At 38.4% G+C, this 24,389-nt stretch overlaps 3 protein-coding genes and 2 long non-coding RNA genes across 14 annotated transcripts; 2 read left to right on the forward strand and 3 right to left on the reverse strand.

Moving 5' to 3' along the window:
• Positions 1 to 148: 148 nt before the first annotated feature.
• LOC122409916 (mitochondrial import inner membrane translocase subunit Tim17-B) lies at positions 149 to 2,372 on the reverse strand. Of its 5 annotated transcripts, XR_006260795.1 has the most exons (4): positions 2,228 to 2,372; positions 1,058 to 1,611; positions 669 to 778; positions 149 to 596 (listed from the first exon to the last, which is right to left on the reverse strand). XR_006260795.1 is itself a non-coding variant. In XM_043417826.1 (2 exons), exon 2 carries the CDS (start codon positions 1,599 to 1,601, stop codon positions 1,110 to 1,112), a length of 492 nt encoding a protein of 163 aa, XP_043273761.1. In that variant the 5' UTR covers positions 1,602 to 1,611; positions 2,228 to 2,372; the 3' UTR covers positions 149 to 1,109. The 5 variants fall into 5 exon arrangements, 1 of the variants encoding a protein (XP_043273761.1); XR_006260797.1 differs by lacking the exon at positions 669 to 778; XR_006260794.1 differs by having other exon boundaries at positions 149 to 778.
• A 525-nt stretch (positions 2,373 to 2,897) lies between these two features.
• Positions 2,898 to 5,133, forward strand: LOC122409915 (uncharacterized). Of its 4 annotated transcripts, none has more exons than XM_043417822.1 (5): positions 2,898 to 3,143; positions 3,280 to 3,552; positions 3,638 to 3,745; positions 4,327 to 4,644; positions 4,732 to 5,133. In XM_043417822.1, the coding sequence occupies exons 2-5, from the start codon at positions 3,331 to 3,333 to the stop codon at positions 4,984 to 4,986; spliced, it is 903 nt and encodes a 300-aa protein (XP_043273757.1). In that variant the 5' UTR covers positions 2,898 to 3,143; positions 3,280 to 3,330; the 3' UTR covers positions 4,987 to 5,133. The 4 variants fall into 4 exon arrangements, with proteins under 4 accessions (XP_043273757.1, XP_043273759.1, XP_043273758.1 ...); XM_043417824.1 differs by having other exon boundaries at positions 4,333 to 4,644; XM_043417823.1 differs by having other exon boundaries at positions 3,641 to 3,745.
• LOC122409917 (uncharacterized) lies at positions 4,856 to 6,381 on the reverse strand. 2 transcript variants are annotated; one of them, XR_006260798.1, is made up of 3 exons: positions 6,026 to 6,285; positions 5,127 to 5,734; positions 4,856 to 4,991 (listed from the first exon to the last, which is right to left on the reverse strand). It is a non-coding gene; the product is annotated as an uncharacterized lncRNA (long non-coding RNA). The 2 variants fall into 2 exon arrangements; XR_006260799.1 differs by lacking the exon at positions 4,856 to 4,991 and adding an exon at positions 6,330 to 6,381 and having other exon boundaries at positions 5,208 to 5,734; positions 6,026 to 6,247.
• Positions 6,382 to 6,852: 471 nt separating this feature from the next.
• On the forward strand, positions 6,853 to 24,115 carry LOC122409913 (acyl-CoA Delta-9 desaturase-like). 2 transcript variants are annotated; one of them, XM_043417820.1, is made up of 7 exons: positions 6,853 to 7,627; positions 7,842 to 7,991; positions 16,456 to 16,770; positions 21,059 to 21,189; positions 21,335 to 21,540; positions 22,172 to 22,357; positions 22,709 to 24,115. In XM_043417820.1, the coding sequence occupies exons 3-7, from the start codon at positions 16,482 to 16,484 to the stop codon at positions 23,025 to 23,027; spliced, it is 1,131 nt and encodes a 376-aa protein (XP_043273755.1). In that variant the 5' UTR covers positions 6,853 to 7,627; positions 7,842 to 7,991; positions 16,456 to 16,481; the 3' UTR covers positions 23,028 to 24,115. The 2 variants fall into 2 exon arrangements, with proteins under 2 accessions (XP_043273755.1, XP_043273754.1); XM_043417819.1 differs by lacking the exons at positions 6,853 to 7,627; positions 7,842 to 7,991 and adding an exon at positions 7,998 to 8,570.
• Positions 19,043 to 21,407, reverse strand: LOC122409918 (uncharacterized). Its single transcript, XR_006260800.1, has 4 exons — positions 21,277 to 21,407; positions 20,756 to 20,913; positions 19,948 to 20,315; positions 19,043 to 19,857 (listed from the first exon to the last, which is right to left on the reverse strand). It is a non-coding gene; the product is annotated as an uncharacterized lncRNA (long non-coding RNA).
• Positions 24,116 to 24,389: the final 274 nt, after the last annotated feature.

Below are 24,389 nucleotides of genomic sequence, written 5' to 3' on the forward strand. Positions count from 1 at the left end.
TTTTGATTACTAATCAATACTTAGAATTCCGAAAAGAAAAAAAAAAAAAAAGAGTACCTTTAAGCTACGAAAAAAAAGATTCTTTACAATCGTTTTTAACAAAGAAATGACAGAAACTGTATTGATTACCAAATAAAATACAATGGAAGTTATTTATTATGATTTATTAGTCGTTTAATATTTTTTAAAAATGTGTTCTTTCGTTGGTTACAGGTAGAACAAATGGAACTGGCAAGCCTCAAGAGAGAAAAAGAAAACCAGTCAAACGTTAATGAAACACCAAAAATAGAATCGTCAAAACTACAAATTTGTGAAAAATTAGATCTGTCAATACCAGTCTTAAAAAAACAAGATACCGATGAAGAGGAAGAGGATGAAGATGATCATCAATGATTCAAAACTATTCGTTGAACCTTCTTCTTCTTATCATTATTTCATAACTGATGATGTGAATAATCATTTTCCCACTACTATTTACTTCATTTCTTTTTTTAAATTATTTTAATTCTTAGCATGAATGATATTTACATATTGGTTATCACTGGAACTGTCTTTCATTTGGAATATCTGCTTCATTCGAGTGCCTACAGGTCAAACTGCAATGAAAAAAATCAGGAAAAAACTGAGCTTTGATTGGTTCAACAGAATGAATAAATGTTCAAACTTACAAAGTTTGTTACATCCTTATGCCTCTAATATCCAGGTAACAGACGTGTTAGTCGAATCAATGATTTTCAATAGTTCTTGTTACATTGTGAGAATGATTTTCTATAGGTTTCTGTCAACATTAAAAGTTATTTTATGATACTCCCCACAATTAACAATGATGATACTTTTCAAATATTAATGCATTTTTTAATAAAAGATTATAGTCACAAAATAAAGATATGAAAGTACAAAAAAAAATCCAGAGACTCAGTACTACGTAGCAATTTGTTTTCTTTATGATTTTTCAACTTAATCATCGTCTGTACAAATTTTTTGTAACGGTTCAAAGTCGAGTCGCACCGGGCGAATTGAAACATGTGTAACGCAGCAGGACTCACTCGAGTATTACCTCCTAATTTGTAAAATATTCTAGAGTTAATCATTCATTGGTTCATTCGTGTCTATGAGGGATAATTTTGTGGTGGTGGGCCAAGCTGCGAAGGATCATCGACAACCAAACTCGGGGGTTTGAATTGTTCAGCAGAGAGACGAGTGAAAAGTATGCCAACTCCTTCTATCAGTGCCAGAAGCATTCCTCCAATGACCGCGCTGCCTGCCATTGCGGGCAAACCATTTCTTGCTGCCAATATTCCGCCTGTTGCTGCTCCGCTTATAATAGAATTCCACGGATCTTCTTTCTTCCTAAAGTGTACCAGAGTGCAATCGATCGTTGAAAACATTCCTCCCCATACGGCAAAGTTTCCTGCTATTATGGGTGATCTTTGCTTTATTGCCATCAAACTTCCCAAAAATCTTTTGTTCAAACCGCTCGGAGCATTGCGAAATCCTTTTATGCTTTGGAACACAGCACCTCCTATCGCGCCCATTGTGAATGCACCGCCACAGTCATCAACTATACGCCATGGACAAGGCTCTCTTGCATATTCTTCCATTTTCTATTTCCTGTGCACAGCAAGAAAAATCATGGTTAATTTTGCTAATTTCGAACATAGATCAAGGATTTCAACATTTTTAATCAATATCAGATCGGAAGAAAAAACTTTGTAGTTTCAAGTAAAAAAATCATGATTAAAAAATGATTTTAATATGGAAAGAATAGTAATAATTTATGTATAGAAGAATGTAAAAGATTCTTGGGCTCTCTATTAATTTTTTATCATTTAGATATCATTTAGAAGTTCAAATGATTTGGATTAATTTTTGCACCTAGTCAAGACTATACTTAGAAATTTTTTGGCAAAATTCTTCAAAAAAGTTTTAGGATTTGACAATAAAAGTAACATAAAATACTGTCATTTTTTGTCATGTCACGGGTAGAGAAATAAATCATGGAAAAGACCAAGTTAATTAGTCAAACCAGATGAATATCCGTTTCACACATTTATTTACACCGAAAATGAAAAAAAAAAACAAGTGTAATTTTTCTAACGATTGCAAAATTTTGAGGTTAGGATGATGACACAGGTCGTGACAAGTCTCACAGGAGTTAAATTCACTGTAGATAAAAGCGTAGGAATAATTACGGCTAAAAAATTGATCAAATGAATTCTATAATTACCAATAAAATTTTGGGCAGCACCGTGAGATGAGAAATAAAATTACAACGAGGTGTTACAGCGAAAAAGCGTGAAGAACAGCGGCTCGAACGATTTCGTGTTGCAGAGCCGACACAAGCGCCACATTTGAGTTCTTCACGTACCAATTTTCAAAATTAATATTTACCCTCGCATTTATCCATTTTTATTATTTTTATTACACCGATTTATTCACCATATAAGTAACGTTCATCAAACTTGAAGAAACTGACATTTTTATTTTACTGAATCGGAAAAAAACTTCTCAACAGCAAAATAAATTGTTTCCACCTCATCAGCTGTTATTCCACGAGATTGCTATGATTATACTCAAAGTATAGTATATCAAAGTTTTTCTTTGAGGAATTGAAAGCCTGAGAATAGAGAAGCACCTCGCTGCAAAGAATCTTGCAATGAACTCGCTTATCAATGTACTTTGTCTCCGAGTCGCTACCGCAACTTTAGACGAATCAGTCAATTCCATCAATTGTTTGTAAATAAGTTGTCAAATCGTTCCATCGAAAAGTTGCGTATGACATTTTGGAATTGTTCCAATGACGTAAAAGTTCGATGATTAAATATTAACAACCAAATTATTTGCTTCTGTGTATGTGCACGTATATTTATATTTAAAATAACGCATTTTTTATCCCTCTTTCCCCGTTGGGCACTAATGCATAGTGGTAAGTTACAACCGCTCACGCATGTTTGAAAATAGAAGCGAGGCGCAGAGATTTTCCTAAAAATAGATCGGATACTCCTAGTCGGTGCTTTCCAAGCGATCCTGACTTTCGAGTTTTTAGTCAGTTGAGATTCGTTGATCCAAGTACGCCGTTTTACTGAATATCTTTTCTGTTCCAGTGTCGATTCGAAACCGCAAATAAATATAATTAATGAGTGGTAAATATTCAATGACGAAAATTGAGCAAAACAACCATAAAATTATACTGGAAGCAGTCGAGCCAAAAATAAATAGCGATTGGAATCGAAAAAATGACGAGATCAAAATCGAGTGATTTTTGTCGTATGATTGCAGTAATTCGTGATCGCATCGAGAACTGAAGAACAATTTAAAAGGAGAAAGAAAATGACCGATAAAGCGGAAGTTCCATTGATTTGCGGCGCAGCCGGTGATCCATGCACCGCAGAAATACCGAAACCATTGAGTGACCATGCGATTGATAATAATGCAGATACGAAAATAGCGCCGTTACCGGAAGTCATAAATTCGAACGTCTCACCCTTGGACTGCAAAGAAATTTTACCTGAAAATACCGCAGTCCAAGAAATTTGCAATGCGAATAAAACCGTTAGTATGTCGACCTTGAAAATAGGTTTATCATCGAAGAATATGTGATCCGAGATTTATAGGAAATACAATTTTTTTTTCATAGCAGCCTCCGAAAGCGAACGCGCCCTCGGGCCAGCCCGAGGCTCCTCCCCAGAGGAATGGAAGTGACGCTGAGAACCCTCAATTATTAAATCTCCGGGAAGAAGTCGAGGTACTATTTAAATAATGCATTTTCCTTAGAATTTTTATCGGCTCGAAGAGCAGCAATGTGCAGGACGTGCCATGATCAATGATCAAATACTCAAGTTCGGGATCGAAATTTTTGTTCAAAAATTCTGCAACGTTTCGTGATTCGGCTTGCTCCTGTTGAGTCGTGATCGGCAAATATTTGTAAGATCAATATTACAGAGCATGAAATTTCCTACAAAACAGTCTCCGAGAATTTTTCGTTGAATATATTACAACGAGGGAAAATCGAAAAAATATCTGATTTCAACTCTCAGAGATGAACTACCGGGGATAGAAAAATATGGCCGCAGACTTTTTTGCAAGAAATTTGATGCTCTGCAAAACGAGTCCTGTGGAATTTTGCGCTATCTTCAACCGTTTAAGCGGTATACGCGGTAAAAGAACGGTTATCCTCCAACTTTGATAATAATAACTCATGAGGAGTTCAGGAAGCACAATCGGATTTTTATACTCGGAAATTGACGTTCTATTGAAGATTAAGAAGATAAAAATGCAACTTGGAACATCTTTAGTAATTCTGTGAATATGATTGACTTTGATGAGGTACAGAAAAGGACAGCCGAACGCGACAATTATGAGAAGAAACTGGCTGATACGGAAAATAAATTAACAGCCCTGGAAGCAGCTTACGAAGCTGCGATCAGCGGAAAAGATGACCAGTCGAATCTTCGCCGGGAGTTGAAGGAACTGAAAAATAGTTTAGCACAGAGCCAGGCGAAATTCAACGACCGAGGACGTTTGATTGCGAATCAAGAGAACCAAATAAATGCACTCGGCAAACAAGTGTCATCCCTCAAAGAAGTCGTTGCGATTACGAAAAATTTACTTGAGATACGTAACATGGAAGTTAAGCATTTGCAGGTTTGTCATACGACGAATTTCCGTTCGATGAAAACTCGGGGACTCAAATCGAATCCTAAAACGACCAAATTTGAATCGTTTTTTCAGGAGGACGTAGACAGCATGGAAAATCGTATAACGGCAGAGCGCGAACGTCACAACGCGATGTTGCGAAAAATGGAAGCTGCGGTTCGACTCAACGCTGATCTCAAAACCGAATACGAAACGCAATTGCGCCTCTTTCAAGATTTACGAGGTAAATACGAGGAAAAGGTGACGCTGCTAACGGGCGAAGACAAGACAGTCAATGGCACTGCTGCAATTTTGGAAAATAACTCAACGTCATCCCCTCCGGCTCAGTAAAGTACCTGAAATAGATCGCATTTTATTTGTTGTTAGAAGTATGTCAAACTCGTTGTAACGTTTCTGTACAACTTTACGTTTATCATCTCATTTAAGCATTTTTACAAAATTATTCAATATTAATAAAATCTCATGCGAACCTCAAAACTGCTTTATTGAAAATATGAATTGATTCCAGACTTCGCGCGCATGGATGGTCAGCCAAACACAATTGATTCTACTTTTCAAACTTCGAATAATCAAAGACAAAAAATCGTGTCTTTTATTTTTTTATATTTTCAAGGAAGAATGTAGCATTGATAAAAACGCCGCTCCACAGGTGGATGGTAACCGTATTCGTGCAATGTCTAGGCCACGCAGTCTGGAAAAATGAAGAAATTATTGTAATAATAATTAACAGAATACAGAATAATGTTAGAAATGGACAATAGACGGTCACCTTATGATCCAAAAATACAATGAATACAAGACGAGGCTTTGGGGAGGAATGAAAAAAAAGATTTCAATTCTAAAGTCAAACATTGCAGCACTAACACTGATTTGACTGAAGTATAAATGTTACAGTGCACAAACCAAGTCAGACCGTGTCTTTTAATTATGAGGGAGAGGATTGAAAGGAATTATTAGTGAGGATGAAACTTATTGAAAATAATTTCATCCTTCCAAAGTATCCATCTAGTGATTCGAGTTGGCAACCGATGTTCCCTCAGGATCCTGTATTGTCTGCAGTCTGTCAGCTAGGACGTATCTGCCAAGAGATTTTGAATAAATTAACTTCTTTCAGTAGTTAACAATCATTTGAGAAAATTGAATATCGAGGATGTGGAGAAGCAGGGGGAAAAAAGGAGGGTAAGGAAATTTGATGAACAATTTGAAAGCAGTTTTTTTTTCTTAAACTAAGTTTGAAGGATCTTAGGTTAGATGGACGAGGCAATCGCCTTCTCAAAACTCGAGGGTAAGGATTCCGTCGTCAAAGAAAATCATTCGGTATATTATTAAAATTAGAGAAATTGTTACAACAGGATCTAGAATGCCTCACCATCACTCTTGCAAAACAATCATCAACGTTGTGAAAAGTGATAAGTATCTTAAATTTTTCGCTCAGTAGTCGCAATAAGAATAACGAAAATTTCGGAACAAACGGGACGCGAAAGTCTATGACATTTGACATTATATACGCGCCGTGTATCGCATATAAAATCACTTAGTATTCTTATAAACCTTATCCAATATCGCGTTGGAATTACCAGTTTTGATAAATCTGCGAACAAACGCGAAGCCTCGATAAAGAATAATACACGATTATCAATAATCAATAAATTATTCCACTTTCGCTGCATTACCTGGAAACCGAGTATGAACCGACGGAGGTAACCATGTGTTGCGAAACTGCGTCATCGAGCGAACATTTCGATCAAAGGCGCACGGTCGCGGCGGCATCAACCGAAACTAATTGTTATCTACTCAGTCCCTTCGCGGCGCGGAAAGATCGATATTCGTGTAGAAATATCACAGAATGTTTTTTATTATACAAAATATTGTATAAAAACAGTGAAATAGGCGATTGAATGAATAATCAACGCTTGTGATTTTCCCTCAATAATAGATTTTTCTCAATTTAATTTTTATTCATGTCCAGAGTCTGAAATCAATCATTGAAATAACCTCTAACGATTTTCCATTAATATTTTCGACATCAACCTGTCGGCTCGACGAGTCGGCGACTCGACTTTTTTCGATTTTTTCCAAGAACATGAATTATAAAAAAAGCATTTATCTTCTTTAATTTTGTATTTTCAAGAATAAAAAGTATATTTTCACTCTTCAAACAAGGTGCGGATTGATAAGCACCTTTCCTTGAATAAAACATCTTGGCAAAATTCTGCGTAGTTTAGAAACACTGCAGAGGCGAGAATTTTTCGTTTACGCATAAAATCTATCACTGCCTCCGTTAACTTTTATGCACTACCACACTCCTCTCAGATACGGTGTCTCATTTCTTACGGATCGTTTTCGCATGCAATTGTAACTTTTTTCATTTTGGATAATTCCACTCGAGATAATCAAACTCTGCTTTTAAAGGATGCTTGAGAATATTTCGTTCCGGGAAGTACATCGTCATAAAACTCTGAATTCAGGTTTTCTACGACTCCTTCCGGGATCGAATCAGCAAAAAAATGACGGTGGTAGAAGCCCAAAAGTGGTGAAAAAAGCAAAAAATTAAATTTAAAAAATAGTAAAAACCGAATTTCCTATTCTTGAAAAAAAAATGATATTCCATACGATTCGTAAGAATGTTCGCGGACTCTGATGCTGAAGAAAAAATGTTGTCATCGTTCCTCAGAAAATTCATGATTCTGGACCTTCCATTATACGTCTGCTCCCAGTTCCTATTGTCGTAACGGTAATTTTTCCCTTGAATTCTTTCCGTCTACGACTCATGACAACATTGACTCGAAATTGGCTATCAAACCTGTTTCTTCGACACGTGCATCATGTTTATATATCAGTCTATAAATATACCCAGAAAAGCGTCTCGAACACTTTTTTTTCCTATACATGTGCATAGAGTAATAGAGCAATGAGAAAAGATTTTGTGCACCTGAATATGAAGATGTGGCGAATGAGATGCGTCAAAACGGTGGGTATATAATCGACCGAAATTTTTCAATCCTATTCCACGCACTGCTCACACTTTATATACTTTTTATCTCATCGACGCTTCTCATTATTATTTTAAAAAATGTGTAACACAGAAGTGATCGCATGGAGATTGTATGAACGTGAAAATATCGTCGTTTTTCATAACCTCACGATGTGGAATAATATTTTAAAAAATAATGAATCCTATACAGATGTTGAGGTACAGTATACGTAGCTTCGTACGTGCCCACGTAGTAGAGAGTAGCGCGTTCTACGATGACGGTACGTGTGGGATCCTTGGGAGGCTTACTGCGACTCGGCGTAGAACTTCATGCCGGCTCGTACAAGCCATGCAGTGAGTAGTGAGTTTAGTTCATGCTCGCACGCGTGATTAGCCGGCGAGCTCAGACATAAGTGTATGAAATATTGCTTGAGATACCACGTTATTCGATTTTACATCGGGAAAATATTAATCTTCAAATTAACCGAACGTTCGAACAGTGCTGTGCAGTTTTATTCAAACTAATAGTTTCATAATGTGTTGAAAAAAGTGGTATAAAACGGTTTCGTAAAGTGTTATTTTTACTTGGCATTTTGAAAAGTATAATACAAGCTGGAATACTAATTTTGGTTATTCTCGAAAGTTTCGAACTGTGAACGATACTATTTTTAAATCTGTAACACGTGGCCACTACGAATTTCGTTATTGTTCAAACACGTTCTCGACACTCGAATTTCCAATAAATCAGACTTTGAAAATCGTTGCTCGCTCGTAGTTCGTATTATTATAATCGAAGTGCCACGCGAGACTTGTCGAATTTGTACTTTCATTTATATTGTTTTAAATCCATCAGTGCTTACGTGCTTATGTTTTTATTATGAGATAATGTGAAAAACAACCGGTGGTCGAAGGAGCATTTGATTGCTTCGCGAAATCCAAGGTAAGTTGTTTATAATAATGGGTTAACCAAGTGAAAGGGATCTTTGAAAGCCCCGGTACGATTTTTACGAGAGAGCCGTGTTTTTTTTTTTATCGTTTTCTTGAAAATCAAAGTCACTTTTAATCGATCGGTATTAATGAATCAAGGTGAAATATGATTCAGTCATTAACTTTGTCGTAAATGTTTTGATCAAACCACAGGAACGCATGCTTTCTCGGAAACTAATCGTAAGTGAGGAGATAAAATCTTTATAATGTGCTGAGAATGAAAATGCTTATCGGCTCCGTCAACAATGTTTTATCTGTTAGAGAACCTCGTCGCTGAAACAATCCAGATTAACCACAAGTCACGAGATTCTGTGTAGGCAATTGAAATATATTTCGAACGCATTTTTCTTCGTCTCGGTCTGAAACAACCGGAAAAAGGAAGTGACATGGGCGCACCAGTTGAACTAAAATTAGAAATTGACATTCTCGACGCCCTTCCTTATTCGAAGATTGAGACGATGATTGTACGTAATTTTGAGGTTATGAGAAAACTCGGGACTTTTCGAAACATCGGTACACCCGGTAATGAGCGTGCGAAATCGAAGCAATCTCGGATTATTCAATGAACTGGCTGCCTTCGAAAATTCAACTCGGTGTTATTTCCAACCGTTTTTTCTTGCGCAACCCGCATTGCTCGCGTCGTAAACACTATTTCCTATTATTCTCTTCTGACATTTCGTCAGCTCATTGATGCGTGAAACATTTGTCGTCGAAGAGAAAATTGGTCAATCCCAATAATCCTTAAATAGGTCACGTACAAATTCAACTTTCCGATCTGCCCTCGTAGTTATTTTCATCTCTTCAATTCCCACTGTGACAAAAATGCTCTCTGTCAATTGCTGAACCATCACGAGAAATCTAATCGTCGATTTTCAAGTATTAGAGTCGTGAATGAGCGATTATCAAATAAATTATAAACACACAAGGCACAAAAAACACGATGAGCCATTCTTCAGTCCCCATAAAAGGAGAAGTTAATGTTTCGTGATCAATGAGTGAACTTAATATGCATCAACGATAATCTATACACGAGTCACATATAGTAATGGCTGCCCCGATTTCTTCTTGTGAAATTTTATTTTCTCTTTCTAAATAATACGTGTCTTGTGAATCGGCATGTACATACAAATGGTCCCTTGCTTTTATCTCCGGCCGTTTTTCGTTCCTCTGCGCCGTCTCTTCCATTTTTCAATTTTGTCCGTTATCCTTCGCTCTGTTTCTGTCTCCGCGTCCGTCTTTGTTTTCCTCGCTCTCTCCCTCCAAATATCGAGCTCACTCTCTTGCTCTCACGCGTTTTATTTTGTTTTCTTTTTTTTTTCTTCTTTCCAACTCGATCGTTGTCATACGCTTCGTGATAAATGTATTCGAATGTGTCCAAAGGAAACGATCGTCGGGCGTGTCCGTGACGATCACGTCGAGCATGTTCTGTACCTCGTGGAGTCACGTATGTTAATTATAACGCCGTCACGCATGCGGTAAATACGCCTCGGTTCTTCTCGCGAGAGTCCATTCCTCGTGATAAAAGAGAAAGAAAATGAGGGAGAGCGATAGCGAAAGATAATCCACGAACAAGGCCTTTGGATTCGTCAAATAACGCGAACGAAAATCCCTTCGGTCTTGTGTCAAACGATCGTTTCGAAGGGGGGAGAATTCTCTCTATAATTCTTCACGTATACGTTACAATCTCTCGCGTCTTTTTTTCACTTGCGCGAGACTACTTTGCGAAGCGTTCGTTGCCGCATCGGCATTGCGTAACGAGAAACCGCCACGCGGTCACCTGAATTTATGACTACGCGCTTTACTATAGTTAGAGATATGATTAATATGCGCGCGCGCACACATATATTCATATATGTAAATGTAATATAAATTTACACGTGTACACAAATGCGAATTTATGGTAAAGCTGACCGCGACAGAGCTTCTAAAATTTGTCAGGAATTCGTCGAAAAAAATGATTTTACGTCTAAGGGCACGAGCTATGGTAAGATGAAAAAATAACCTCCGCACGATCGTACGACCTCAGTATAATTAAACAGTGGATATCTTCGCCGTGTTGGTATACTTTCCGAGAGTGTGTTCAACAAATCCAGATAGAGGGGAGTTGAGGGAACTACGAAATTTCGATAAAAGCATTGGCGTTGTGAAAGTTCTAGAAAATGAACCCGGAAATAACCTCAAAACTTTTTTCACCGACACGTGTGTTTAGGAGACGGAACCTTTTTCTCGTTCGACGAATACCACAGTCCGGAAAAATGTGGACGCTTAAAATGTTTATGGCTCGTTAGAATATCGTGTGTTGTGGAGAGTAAATGCACCATTGGAAATTGGATTGATCTGAGAGAGTTTCCGTCTCAAATTGCTCGAAGGTCGGAGTGACGCGTGTAACGTCGTCGTTCATAACTCTGTCAACATTATTACTTACATTATTTGTTTTGAGGTTATGCATACTCATCGTTTTTCAATGCTTTTTTCCGTCAGTTTCAACTACGTCGGACCGAACAGGTACATTATAACTCGATTCGAAATAAAAACACATTTTAATTTGTTCGACGTATGGTATAATCGTTGCGTTGCATCGTCGTACGGAGGCTCGCGTTTTTTATTTTCTATTCGCATTCATGATTGATACTATTCCGTAACTACATTGAAATATTGTACGTGGACTCGTTAAATTCGAAAATATTCTCAGATTTTTTGTTCCTCAGTCACTCCAGTATTTATTCGACGTTATTTTTTGTGATGATTGAATTGAACTTTCCGCGACCATTGATTTCCATGATTTTAAAGTTTCCACTCAATTTATCGATCCCATTAATCATCATCGCATTTTACCGCTGCGAACTTTATTGTCAGCTACGACAATTGCTCGTTGAAAATAACGATGACACGAGAGCGCTCTCGTTGAATGACAGCCTGTGTTTTTTCACAGCCGGAAAGCTTTGAACCGAATGTTGCGTTTACTCTATCAAAAAGTTGCTTGATGCGTCCGAATGGACAGTCATTTAGAGACGTGTGTACACATCCGTATCCAGGGAGCACCGCAAGGGAGTGTAACGGCCAGTGACGTTATTTTCTCCTCGGAAAACTCGGATGAGTCATCGCGGCAGTAAAAATTATTTGAGTAATTGTTTGACCGAAGCTCTATTGATAAAGAGCGTTAACCCGTGAGTCGTTGCGCGCCACGAGACGTTTTTTTGAAATTTTTTTATCGAAACGGTGGTGCCTCGAGCACGTCAAAAGCGCGCGAACATTTGAATCTCTTTTCGCCTTCAAACTTATTCTTCGTCACATGCGGAGGCTTTTAAAAATCATTAAGGCCAACACCAATTACCGGGGGAGATCAAATCGTCAGAAATTACCAAAATTTTTACTGTTTCGACTACATTTCGATTGTTCACCGAGAATTTAAAGGCATTTGAAGAATCAATGAATTCGTCTGTGACCCCGTTCTTCGGCCGAGATGAGCAACTTCTTCCATTTAATCGTCGTTCTCCGGCTTGGCCCTGAACGATAAATTCCTAGCAATAAGTACCGATTGATTGGTTCAAATAGACAATGCGCCGTCGATCGACTCTCTCTCTCCATTTCATTCTTTTCGTTACTGTGACTATACGCTATTTTTGTTATGAACTTTCTTAACTTATATTATTTCTTTTCTCTGTTATTCTTTAAGATAATTTTATTTTTTAATTTCTTTTTTTTACTGTTCTTTCTTATTTTTCGATGCAACACCCGCATTTTTCTTTTTCTCTGTTTGTATTTTTCTCTTTCTTTGTTTTAATTGTACGATTTATTTTGACTTTTTTTTATGACCTTATTTACTGTTGCTATTGCCTCAGAGACTTGGCTTGAGGCATAAATACATTTGATCGATCAATCTCCTCCGAGTGATCACAGATTCGTTGCATACTCCGGATAATAACTGAGAACTATTCTTCATACGTTCTTCCACCTACGAGTCCCAGTTTCTCGAAAGCTCACGCACGCTCACTTTCTCCGTCAGCATTATTTGTAGCGACGAACAAGACTAAGTAAGACACTAATTGAGTGCTTTATTTTCATTTTCTTTATGTTTGTAGGTCGTACTTGCTCTAATTTTCGTTGAACTTAATTATAGGCCACCCACGCAGGCGTATCGCCCCGCTTAATCTTCCCAGCTTGATTACAATGTCAGCTCGTTGTTTAAAATGACTATTCGTCAGGGGGAGTCTTCCCAGCGAGGAGTGTTTTCATTCCAACGTTCTCCGATCGATCGCTCTTCCCTGCTTCGCCTTTGACCGATTGAGTTTTCAATGACTGGCGAACGAATGAGGGAGTTTTTAAAAATCCCCGCGGAACCGAATACTGCTGCGGCCGACCTTCGTATCTACCGTGAAATCGTCGAAAAAATTGCACTGAAACGTTTTAGTCATGAATCCTGAGCGGAGTGACCCGGTCGCTGGGTTCCCAGTGTCACAAGCACGCCGTTAATATATACTTCGAAAGAGAAACGAGAGGAAAAAAATAGTAGGTTATTGTATTCTAGGAAACGACGGTGAGTCAGAGATCTTGGATAAGATACTGTGACCACGACTTTTGAACATTACACCCGGGAAAATCGATCGAAACTCGCATGAAACCGGGGAATGGTGGAAAGCAAATTCGCGCGATTCGTGCTGTCATTCTAACAGCGATGGATAAGTTTTTCTATCGATGAGACCAATTTTATGAGATGAAAAAAAAAATAATAATTACTTTACGCAAATGAAAAATAAGTTCGAAGCCTCTTCACTGTACGAAGAGTGATTCGAAACGAAGAAATATATTAAAAATGCATCAACTTGTCGCTCAAAGTTTGCGACGTTGGAGTCCAACGAAAAGAACAAAAAAAGAAGATCTGTGATTCATCGTTTTTTTGCTTCGCGGATCATTGATGTGGCTTGAAAAATGACGCAAATTCAACAGGGAACTAAATTGGAGATTTACTGGAATTTTTCGACAGTTTTACTTACATCATTTCGTCGGACTCGAACCTTCCAAACCTTCAGCGTTATCTTATCCACGGATGTGATATGTTCGAGGAGGGTGGTTCACGAAATCAAAATAATAATGAGAATTTGATGAAATTTGGTGACAACGTTCTTTGGCATCAAGTATACAAATACAATTTTTTTCAAATTTTTTTACCACGTGGTTATCGAACAATTGAGCGTTAAATCCAAGTTCTTTTGCACGAGATGTATAACTGTATAGGGTAAAATGGGGCAAAACGGACACAGTGTCCATTTTGCCCCATAAAATTGAATTCCGGGGCAAAACGGACTTTCCAGAAACTGAAATTTCATAAAATGCATAAAATTTTTTTTTCGGTTCCAAATCATGTCCCGACCATAAATCACGGTAAATTGTTGAATTCCACGGTGACATCCCCAAAAAATATTCGAGTTTCAGAGCAAAGTAGATCCCAAATTACTTTCTCACTATCTATTCGCTTTTTTGAATTATTTTTAAAAACCACAATAGTAATCAAAGTACGAATAAGGAAAAAAGGTTTTTTATATTCATTTTTTACAAAAATCGCACTCGTAGCTGACATCTTCGTCTTCAACACTTGTACACAAGGTGTGTGCCCATTTTTTGCATGTTACACGGTAAATCCAATCTTCGAGGACCTTCGCAAAAAATGCAAGAAACGTCTTCAAAAGACGAGGACTTGGCTGTCTTGGTGAGCGCTTTTTTTCTGTCTGCTAAACTGCTACATTTCGAAAAATTTCGATATTTCGATTTTTATGTCTCTTGGAGGCTGTGTCCGTTGTGCCCGGAAGTTTTTTTTGAAGAAATTCCGGAAACTAGGACCATGAATCAATGGTGGGACTCGGATATAGTGCGAAGACGAAATATACCCCAGCTCGATGGGCCCAAAGTTGACTTTTTGCATTCCTCAAAAACATGAACGAAATGGGATATAAGATTTGACTCATTTATTTTCATTTACATCCAAGCAATGGAACCCGAGTGGTCCCATTTCTTTTCCCCCATATTACCGAGTTGACATCCTATATTCGGAAACAGTCGCTTCGGCTGTATTTCGAAAAATGTCGGTTTTTCGATTTTTATGCCTCTGAGGGGCTGCGTCCGTTTTGCCCCGAAATTTTTTTTTTACGAAATTCGGGAAACGAGGACTGGGCATCAATTGTCTTATATATTTTTAAAGAATACATTTACCAAATTTTATGAAATTCTTATCATTTTGAAAATGTTTTTAACATGCTTTAGCGTGGCAACATTGTAACGTCGCGATCCACCCTCCTTAAGAAATTTTCGAGAATTAGTGATGCATACTAGCATATACGAGCAACGATTGACCGGCTTATCAAATCTGTATCCGCTCGGCCAGGTGCAAGATAGGAGTCACATCGATAAAGATGCACCGAATGATAAGAGGATAAAGTAGTTTCACGTTAAGATCCACGTGAAGTATTATCGCTCGATTCATGAAATTTTGAGATTATTTACTCGACGAAAACAACGGAAGATTTGGAATCCGACGAGAATTTCGTCGATCTTGAAACTTTGTAAATTACCACTAACTTCATTATTGCTCGGAATGATTTTTTTTATAGAGCCATTGAAATACTGTCTCGAGAAAATATTCTTCAACGAATAATTTCAATTGGTCAGGAGTTTCATGATTTTTCTGATCCGAAATTTTCACCGTTTTTTGTGACGAAAATATTGAGAAGATTCACTAAAAGCCGAGATAAACGGACGAGGGATGTAAGAAAAAGGATACCCGATTGAAAATTGCACGTCTGGTGCATGCGGAAGTCGGTAGTCGCGAACAGAGAAGCTGATAAATTGATCAGCCCTGAGTAAATAGATGTTCGTGAGTCGAGAGCTAGAGCGGGGTTTGAGGGCAGGAGAGCGATAGATAAATAACGAGAGAGAGAGAGAGAAAATAATGAAAAAAGGAAAGGGCAAAGTAGCACCCTCTCGTAATACGTTAATGGCGAGAAACGTGGCGCCATGGGGGTTATTCGTCTCTCTCTCTCTCGGAAATCCATACATTCGGAGGAGAGGGAGAGAGAAGAGTGTCGGTATGCTCGACCACGTAGAAGTGTAATATAGTTTTTTTTATACCAGGAGATCTCAGCACAGTGGGAGTTTAGCCCAAAACAAAAAAGCACTCTCGGACTGAGTACTTGAAAAATGGAAAAATCATGAGTTATCAAAGAATCGACGATAGGGTCGGGGGGCGTGACATTGTGAAAAAACCGAGAAACTCTGGAACGTTCGATAGGAACAAAGGTAATTGGAAATTGCGTAAAAAAATTGAATTCTACCAAATCAATTGCATATCCAAAGGTCATTTCGAAGCTCCCATGATTATCGAACGCTCGCTCGTGCCCAATGAGATCGCAGAATTAGTCTTCCACCTCCGTATTGTAAAATTGTTAACACAACGATATAAAAGCGCTCTCCCCCTTCAACAGCGAAGGATTAGCCACTTTGACATTCCTTACGAGCGACTCGAGTACAGTAAATTCGGTCCTGAAACGCACAGCAGTCGTGTGGCGCGACCCCGACCTTTTGCTGTTGAAAATTCGTCGCTTTTTTCGGCACACGCAACCATAGCTCATAGAAACGACGCCAATATCTGGATAACCGAGCGATAATCTCCCTCACAGCGGTATGAAAAATATTCTTCCACACGTGTCATCAGAATTTCGCTGAAAAATGTGACAGAGGTTTTAGTCGAACGAGAGCGCGATACGAGAGAACTGATGGGAGTAATTACTCTTTTATTGCCAGTAGCGATTGTTCATTTTTTCAAAACTCGATCAATTTTCTTGCAGATCCATATTAAAAAAGTAGAGCGAAAATGTCTCCGGACGAGGAGAGAATCCCCACAACGATGCCCATCCAAGAAGTAGAGGTTGGAGTACCGAGTTCTCCAAAAATCGTGGAGCCAGAAATTTGTGAAATGAAGCAACGAAAGGGGGGGCATGCGAACGAGGAGGAGAGTCTCGAAGTTGGTGTGGATAAGCCAGTGGAATATGTACCAGCACTCAAATGGCCTGATCTTCTGGCCCAAATCTTCATACACGTAGGATTCGTCTATGGCTTCGGTCTCATATTCACCAAGGCCAAATTGCTCACATCTCTTTGGGGTAAGTAACGACGGAAAGCACGAAAATGGATAGTCGAGGGAGAAATCGAAACACCTTTAATTAGCTAAAAAAAGTTGGCCCATTCGATGACGGAACGAATTTCAGACTAATTTTCACGAACCGTTTGATCCTTGGGACGACGACAGTGATCGCGATGCGAACCACCCGAATATAGTTCCTAATGTTTCCGGCTATCGTATTAATATCCATGACACATATTTCCCGGACGACAGTTCTGGACCAAGACGAGATCTCAAGTGCATCGAGACAGTGCTCTTTTTTGTGCTGGCATAATTCTCTTTGAATTTTCGAATGCACCAACGAATAAAACATTAGAATTTTCAAACTTTTGACATTCAAGTATTTTTCATTGGCTGCGACACACTGAAAAACTCGCTTGAAAAAGAGCCTTGAATTTGTTGGGCTTCGGCGAGAAAACTGTCAAATTGGTCGAAAAAAATGTTTGGAACGAAATTCGTCACCGATTTTGTCCACGATTCATTATTTTCGTCGACGAAAAATCGATGGAATTTGCACGACAGAAAAAAATCTCGTCATCAAAATCCGGATTGTTGGTACGAGAATAAAAAACACCGAGTGCCTCGATCGAAAATAAAGCGCAACAGATTTTTGTTACATTGTCTTCGTGACTCAAGTGACATCAGAGCGAAAAAATGTCAGAGACAATCGTCCAAGCATAAACGTGCGTTCTCGCACCGTTCAAATTACCAATCGATTGAGCATTTCTCATTCAATAGAAGTTTCTCGGTAAGTTCATAACAGGCGAGAAGTGTAATAAAATCTTTTTTTTCATAATCGATAAGCAAAAGAAAAAAAAACAGCGAGCAGATCGAGTTCTTCGTTAGTTTTATTCCCGAATATCTATACTTTGCTCAGCGAATTTTTAAAATATTTTTTTTCTGTCGATCACCCAAGGAGCCGTCGAAAATTAAAGAGCAATAGAATTCGGAACCGCAATCACTGGGTTATAAAACTTTGTTCGTGAAATATCTTGAAGGTCACTTACACAGGGTCACAAAAAAACGAGCCGGCCCCTAGGTTGCCCCCCCCCCCACTTTGCTTCACCATTCGTTGGCTTCTTTTTACCCGAACGAGTAGAGTGTGGGGCCACATTCACACAGAGCGCTGAGACGCCAGGCGCCACGAAACGAATAAATATCAACCCTCTCTCTGCTGCTTGCTTATGCTCCTGAAGCTAGGCTTACGCCCAAATACGGACTGCGATTGTACTCCAGGGAGTAATAAAACATAGGTCAAGGACCTTCATTGTGAAAATGTTGATTCTGCTAAACGCGGCGAGAAGAAAAAGAAGGAAAACACGGGAGAGCGAGAGTGAACAGAGTTATGAGGACGAGAAAACTAACGTTTTTTTTTGGTAGTTCATGCACGAAACGGTTTTCTTAAGAAAGTGTTGAAATTTACACAGAGCTTAAGGGAGGGTGGATCACGAAATCAAAATAATCAGAATTTGATAAAATTTGGTGTCAACATTTCTTTGGCATCAAGTATGGGAATACAATTTTTTTCAAATTTTTTTAACACATGGTTATCGAATAATTGAGCGTTAAATCGAAGCTCTTATGCACGAGATGTAAACTCTATGCTTATACACGTGAACTTTAGTGTTCAATTACTCGAGAGCTATGTGGTAGAAAAATCTTAAAAAATTTTTAATCTCTTATATATTTTTAAATAATACATTTACGAAATTTTATTAAATTCTTATAATTTTGAAATTATTTATATTTTTAATATGGTTTAGCATGGCAACATTGAATCGTCGCAATCCACCCTCCTTAAATGGACAGTCAACTTAATGGTTATTAAGATAAATGTGCTTAAATATATGAAGAAAAATACACCGGTTTATGGGGACAATGCGTAAAAAATCGTTTATCTTTCCATATAACGAATGAACGCTTGGGGAAAAATTCGAGACCATTGCCTAAGCTAGTAATAAAGATATATATCACGTTAAAGATTGAACGAAATTGGTAATGAGCACTCGTATAACCTCACATTTGCATATTTCGACATTTCGATTCTCTTTGACTTGAGCCATTGCTGTCACAGCCTTCTGTCTTTTTATTAATACTTTTTTCTCGATCCATTTCCCTTAGCATTCTCCAATGCGATTTTTGCCATAAAAAACTAGAGTATTTTCGTCAGGGACGAATGAAATTTGGGGTTCAGTCAGTGATGGATCCCCGATTAATGGCCTGTAATTTCATTCGCTATGAGATAAGTTGAAAAAATTTATTTACAATTTCGAATTAATAATTCTGACATGAACTTAAAGTGATTACATTAGGGAATTAGGGAATAAAAATTCATAATAAATACTGAAAAACTACCCAAATTCGATCAAAACCCACAATTCGAAAGGCACAATTATAAGCTGAATGTCGTATTTACTCGTTGAACCGTAAAAAATCGAATGATGCTGGACTCAGAAAAAGTGAGAACAGCAATTGCAAACGATACCGAATAATTGGGTGAAAAGACAACAATACGGAAATAGAAAAAATCGCTCCAAGCGTAACAACACTGAACAGATTTGTGGCCCGCTTCACTTGTGGATAAAAAAAAGAAAATTAGTAGAAGAAAAGCTCGCAGAAAATCTATACGTAAAATCAAAAGTTCTTACGTTTCGTGCGCCGGGAACGAAACGATGAGAGCATTTTATAAAAGGATGGTGAAAGAAGGAAAATACGAGTGATACGTAAAGTCCAATCCGCCCGTACAACAACGGCATCGATTAATCGTAGCGTGTTTCATTCAAAGCCCATTCGGTCCCGAAGACCTTACCGTGACTTGGTCATAGCTAAATCGATTTTCTCCCAATTCTTCTATTATCCGCAATACAAAAGGCCTTGATTAAATAAATATTTGAACATTCAATAGTACGACAGTGGGGCGAGGATTAGTCAATTCAAAATATGGAACAACATCAATCATGCAATTTAATGGACTCGTCGCCTTATTCGCATCCGCTTGTTTTCTTCTTTCCCGTTTATATTTTTTCCCCCAATAAGCGGATGTACGCGTAAGGAATGACGTAGGACTCTGAAAAAAAGTGAAAGGAACATTAAAAACTGGCAATTTTTCTCAAAATCAAAAAAAGTCTCTTCCACTAAAACTTTCACTTTTTCTCACACTTCTATAAAAACCAGGCGACTGTATTCGAAATATTTGCTAGTCGCACTTTTTCTCATATGGTAATAAGCGATTCACAGAAACTCGAGAAATCGGAATTCGGAATGAGCGATAGTAACGTCACTGGATACGCGGGTGAAGCGTCGCCTAGTCGAGTGTTGGCCTCGCCCAAATCTGCTTAATTAACTTCGTAGATCACCGAAGCCACGCGCCCATCGCTATCCGTCCACGTCAAAGGGCTCAGACTTTAACATTTTCGGTTTGTTTGGCATCGAACTCCATTTTTTTTCGATCGATCAAGCCTCCTTGGGGTCGGCTTTCGAAAAAATTGATTTTCCACTTTCCAGTCCTTCCTCAGGTCAGTTTCACTGTAAAACAACTCTGGATTTTCAATCTGCTCGATACAACGAAATCGTCCATCAATTAATGACTAACTGAACCGTGCAACGAAGACGAAAATGTTTTTAAACTGATAGAAACGTTTCATAAAAATATCCAAGTCCGTCTTTGGAGTTTCATTTCGTTTTATTCCGAACAAAATAAAAAAATATTGCAAAACATGCAAAGTTATGCGTGAACACGTAAAAATTGGGAAAAAGTTTCAAATTACATGGCAGGACTAATTGATGTATTTATTGATAAATTGAAAATATGATATAAATCGAAGTAGTGTGTGCTGTGAAGCGAGATAAATAGCAAATAAGTGGCACAGCAACGCCACTTCTTCACAGATCAAATCATTGGAACGCATATTATTCGAGCCTATTGAATTCAATTGATCGAGTTAGTGTATACGATCGTGACAAACCTTCGTACACGTGATGGTCTCCTCGTGGCCGAGGAGAGAAAATCTTCCTGAACTCTCGTCGGTAAGACGAAAAAGTGTAGGTAAAAACGTTCGATTTACCAAAAGACTGGAATCGATTTTCGAGCGACGATAAAAAAACCGTCGTGTCGAATGACCCACTGAAATTTATTGACTCTTCAAATACAAAAAATTCGAATATGAAAAAGCTGTTTCTAAATGGAATATTAATTTGATGAAAAATCAAAAATTAGCCACTCGAAAATGTAAATTTACTAATTTTTCAATTTTTTTTTTCACTTTCAGCACTGTTCTTAATCATCATGAGTGGATTTGGCATAACTGCTGGTGCTCATAGATTGTGGTCTCACCGAGCCTACAAAGCGGAATGGCCTCTGCGACTCATCCTCGTATTTCTGTTCACTATAGCAGGCCAGGTAAACATTCCACCAAGCCATATTCCTTCTTATGATTAATATTTATTGCTAAAATATTGAAGAATTTCTTGAGAAATTGTCTCTTACCTCATCCCGATTTTTTACAACGCTAAGCAAACTTGTGTCGAATCTTTTTTATCGACAGAGACACGTATACGCTTGGGCACTCGACCACAGAGTTCATCACAAGTACAGCGAGACGGATGCCGATCCTCATAATGCCAAAAGAGGCTTTTTCTTTGCTCACGTTGGCTGGCTATTCACAACACCCCATCCGGACGTCGTTGCCAAAAGGAAAGCCGTGGATATGAGTGACCTCGAAGCTGATCCGATCGTTATGTGGCAGAAAAGGTCAGATCGAATATCGATCCGAGTTGAATTCTCAATGGTTTCAAATCCTCAACAGTGTTCGATCGTACCGACGGCTCCTCAGGCTCTGCTTCCAATGACAAAAATGCTGGAAATCATTTTCAATAATAAATTGTACGACCAACAGTGATGGGTGCATGGTCAACCGGTGCTTGAACCACTGAATGGGAGACAGTGTTTCTGACCTTATGATCATTTGATCCAAATCCATTGAAAGTAGAACGTAGAAGTAGCTGAAAATAGGAACGACGCTGAAGTTTGCAACGTTGGAGTCCAACGAAATGAACGAAAAAAACAATTCGTAATTCACCAATTTTTTATTCCTCGAAACATCGGTGTAAGTTGAAAAACTAAAAATTGCAAATTCAGCAGGGAACGAGATTGGAGAATTACTAGAACTATTGGAGAGTTTTTTTAGATCATTTCGTTGGACTCCAACGTTGCAAACTTCAGTGTCCTAAATACGAGGAAAAAGTAGCTAGTGAGAGATAAGGAACTAGTGAGTGAATAACAATAAGATTGCCTGCTGACTATAAACTGATTCAGCATTGTTTCAAGATCTGTTGCTCACAGTACCGACTCTAAATTCTGTTGTTTTTTTTTTTTCAATCAGGCTCTACGTACCACTTTTTGCACTCCTGGCAATCGGCTTACCAGTGTGGGTACCGTGGTACTTTTGGGACGAGTCCCTCTGGACATCCTTCTGGGTGAACTTCAACTTCCGTTTCGGCTTCACCCTGAACAGTGCCTTCCTGGTCAATAGCGTGGCGCATATGTGGGGCCAGAAACCGTATGACAAGTGAGCACACCTGCTACTCGGGTTCACGGTCGTTGAAAAAATGCGAATATTCTGAAATCATTGTTTGCAAAACATGCTCCACAAAAGCATGAAAGTTAGTCTCTTCAGAATCGTCGAAAAATCTCGCTCTTGCCTTTTCCTCCTGCCTTCCACTTCGTACGTTCCGATCCGAATCTCCCAAACCGTATTCCATCTCCTGGCGATTGTTACCGTCAAAAAATACCGAACAAAAGCGAAGGTGACGTTTTTTCAAAAATTTTTAAGTTTTAATTTAAGTTTTTAATTGATTTTTTAGACTTCAAGAAACGACCTCACTAGGGGATGATTACTAATGTCATTGCATCATTTAAGGTACATATCACCGGCCGAGAATGTGATGGTTTCGGTGGTAGCCATGGGCGAAGGTTGGCACAATTATCATCACGTTTTTCCATGGGACTACAAGACCGGTGAGCTCGGTGATTATTCGTTGAACGTAACGACAGGCTTCATAGACGCATTTGCGAAGATCGGTTGGGCCTACGACCGTAAACACGTGTCACGTGACATGATCAGACGTCGTGCGAATCGTTCGGGGGATGGTACTCACGTTTGGGGTTACGGAGACGTCGATGTGTCGAAGGAAGATCGTGAAGAGCTCGAGAGAATGAGCGACGACAAGAGCATCTAATCGTATTTTAATTACGATCGATTATGTACAGCCGTTTCATAGGGTTAGGCGCGAAAAATTAAAATTTTTTTATTAATTGCAACTTGAACGTACTTAAGGCGATTTGTTTGAAGTTTATTATAATTTCATATTAAATTTCTCATCTCGACAATTCGCTTGAGTAACGAAGCCACTCGCTGTAACATTTATCATTGCTTAACAATAGAATAAATTTGCATGAATAGCCGCGAAACAAAGTCATATTAATATATTTCCACGCGTAACAAAGCTTACGCTTAGAATCCACGTTCACGCGTGCAGGCACGCGGGAACGTCGACTTTTTTGCACGTCTGTGCCGAAGACTATCTCTCGGTATCCGTCCTATCTAGAGATTGTGAGGATCTCACCTACAAAAGAACGGGTCCATGCAATGCACCCAGGTCGAAATGTTTATGATGGAAACCAAATAATTTGTCAATCCGTATATATTTTTTTTTAATGTTGAAGGAGAATGCTCGAAATGCAATGAAACGATGGCATTCTCGTTGGTCAGTATCTTCCGATTCGAATGCTTTTTTGTAAATAGGGACGAATGTGCCAGTGCCTAGATGCGAATCTAATGAAATATCGAAAAATCATTAACGTCGAAATGCGTGAAACTGCAACATTTTTAGTTACATTTGAGCGACGACAGACTCGTACAATTCATAAAATTCTTTTTCTTCCGGACAATTATTATCGTCGTCACCATTCGCTGCAAGCCTCCAGGGTTGCTCTCCAAATTCATTAAATTGTAATGTTCCTGCGACAGAGAACAAAATACTCGGATCAATTGAAAAATCTCGAATGATCATTCATCGTTGAGTGTACAATAAAAAAAGCATTTTAATCAATCTCAATCACAGAATCCTGTCGACGATCACACGAAAATTCGTAAATTCATGAGTCTCCAACGTTGCAGATTCGATTACGAAGCCAATTCCCTTTAAGCTCTTGGGCCCAAACGTGTATCTTGAAAATAGCTATACAACATAAACTGTATTTACCTAAAAATTTATATTTCTATTGTTGCAATAAAGACGAATTTTGCGATCGATGTTAACATTTATATTCGTAACTCATTCATTATTTTCGATAAGCATATTGATGTGTATGATTGGAAAAATCACTTCGAACTATTGCAGCCAATGTGAGTCTAATCGTCAGTGGACCAAATTGAGGCAGACATGTATAACTCAAAGGTTTAAGCATGAATAAATATGATAATGGTTCCTATGAAAAAGTCGTTAATTTCATTGCTTAAAATCAATATAATTAATGAAATTTAAGCAGCGAATGAAATTCCATTTAAATTTGATTGATGGTTCACGAGAAATTCGATT

Source organism: Venturia canescens, chromosome 4 (assembly GCF_019457755.1).
Source record: "Venturia canescens isolate UGA chromosome 4, ASM1945775v1, whole genome shotgun sequence".
NCBI classification, from domain to species: domain Eukaryota; kingdom Metazoa; phylum Arthropoda; class Insecta; order Hymenoptera; family Ichneumonidae; genus Venturia; species Venturia canescens.

Excerpts from the sequence above, each read along its gene's own strand:
- LOC122409916 (XM_043417826.1), bottom strand. The coding sequence starts at position 1,601 with ATGGAAGAATATGCAAGAGAGCCTTGTCCATGGCGTATAGTTGATGAC.
- LOC122409913 (XM_043417820.1), top strand. The coding sequence starts at position 16,482 with ATGTCTCCGGACGAGGAGAGAATCCCCACAACGATGCCCATCCAAGAA. Across the intron at positions 21,541-22,171 it reads ATCGTTATGTGGCAGAAAAG|GCTCTACGTACCACTTTTTG; the intron begins GTCAGATCGAAT and ends TTTTTCAATCAG. Across the intron at positions 22,358-22,708 it reads GGCCAGAAACCGTATGACAA|GTACATATCACCGGCCGAGA; the intron begins GTGAGCACACCT and ends GCATCATTTAAG.
- LOC122409915 (XM_043417822.1), top strand. The coding sequence starts at position 3,331 with ATGACCGATAAAGCGGAAGTTCCATTGATTTGCGGCGCAGCCGGTGAT. Across the intron at positions 3,553-3,637 it reads TTTGCAATGCGAATAAAACC|CAGCCTCCGAAAGCGAACGC; the intron begins GTTAGTATGTCG and ends TTTTTTTCATAG. Across the intron at positions 4,645-4,731 it reads TGGAAGTTAAGCATTTGCAG|GAGGACGTAGACAGCATGGA; the intron begins GTTTGTCATACG and ends TCGTTTTTTCAG.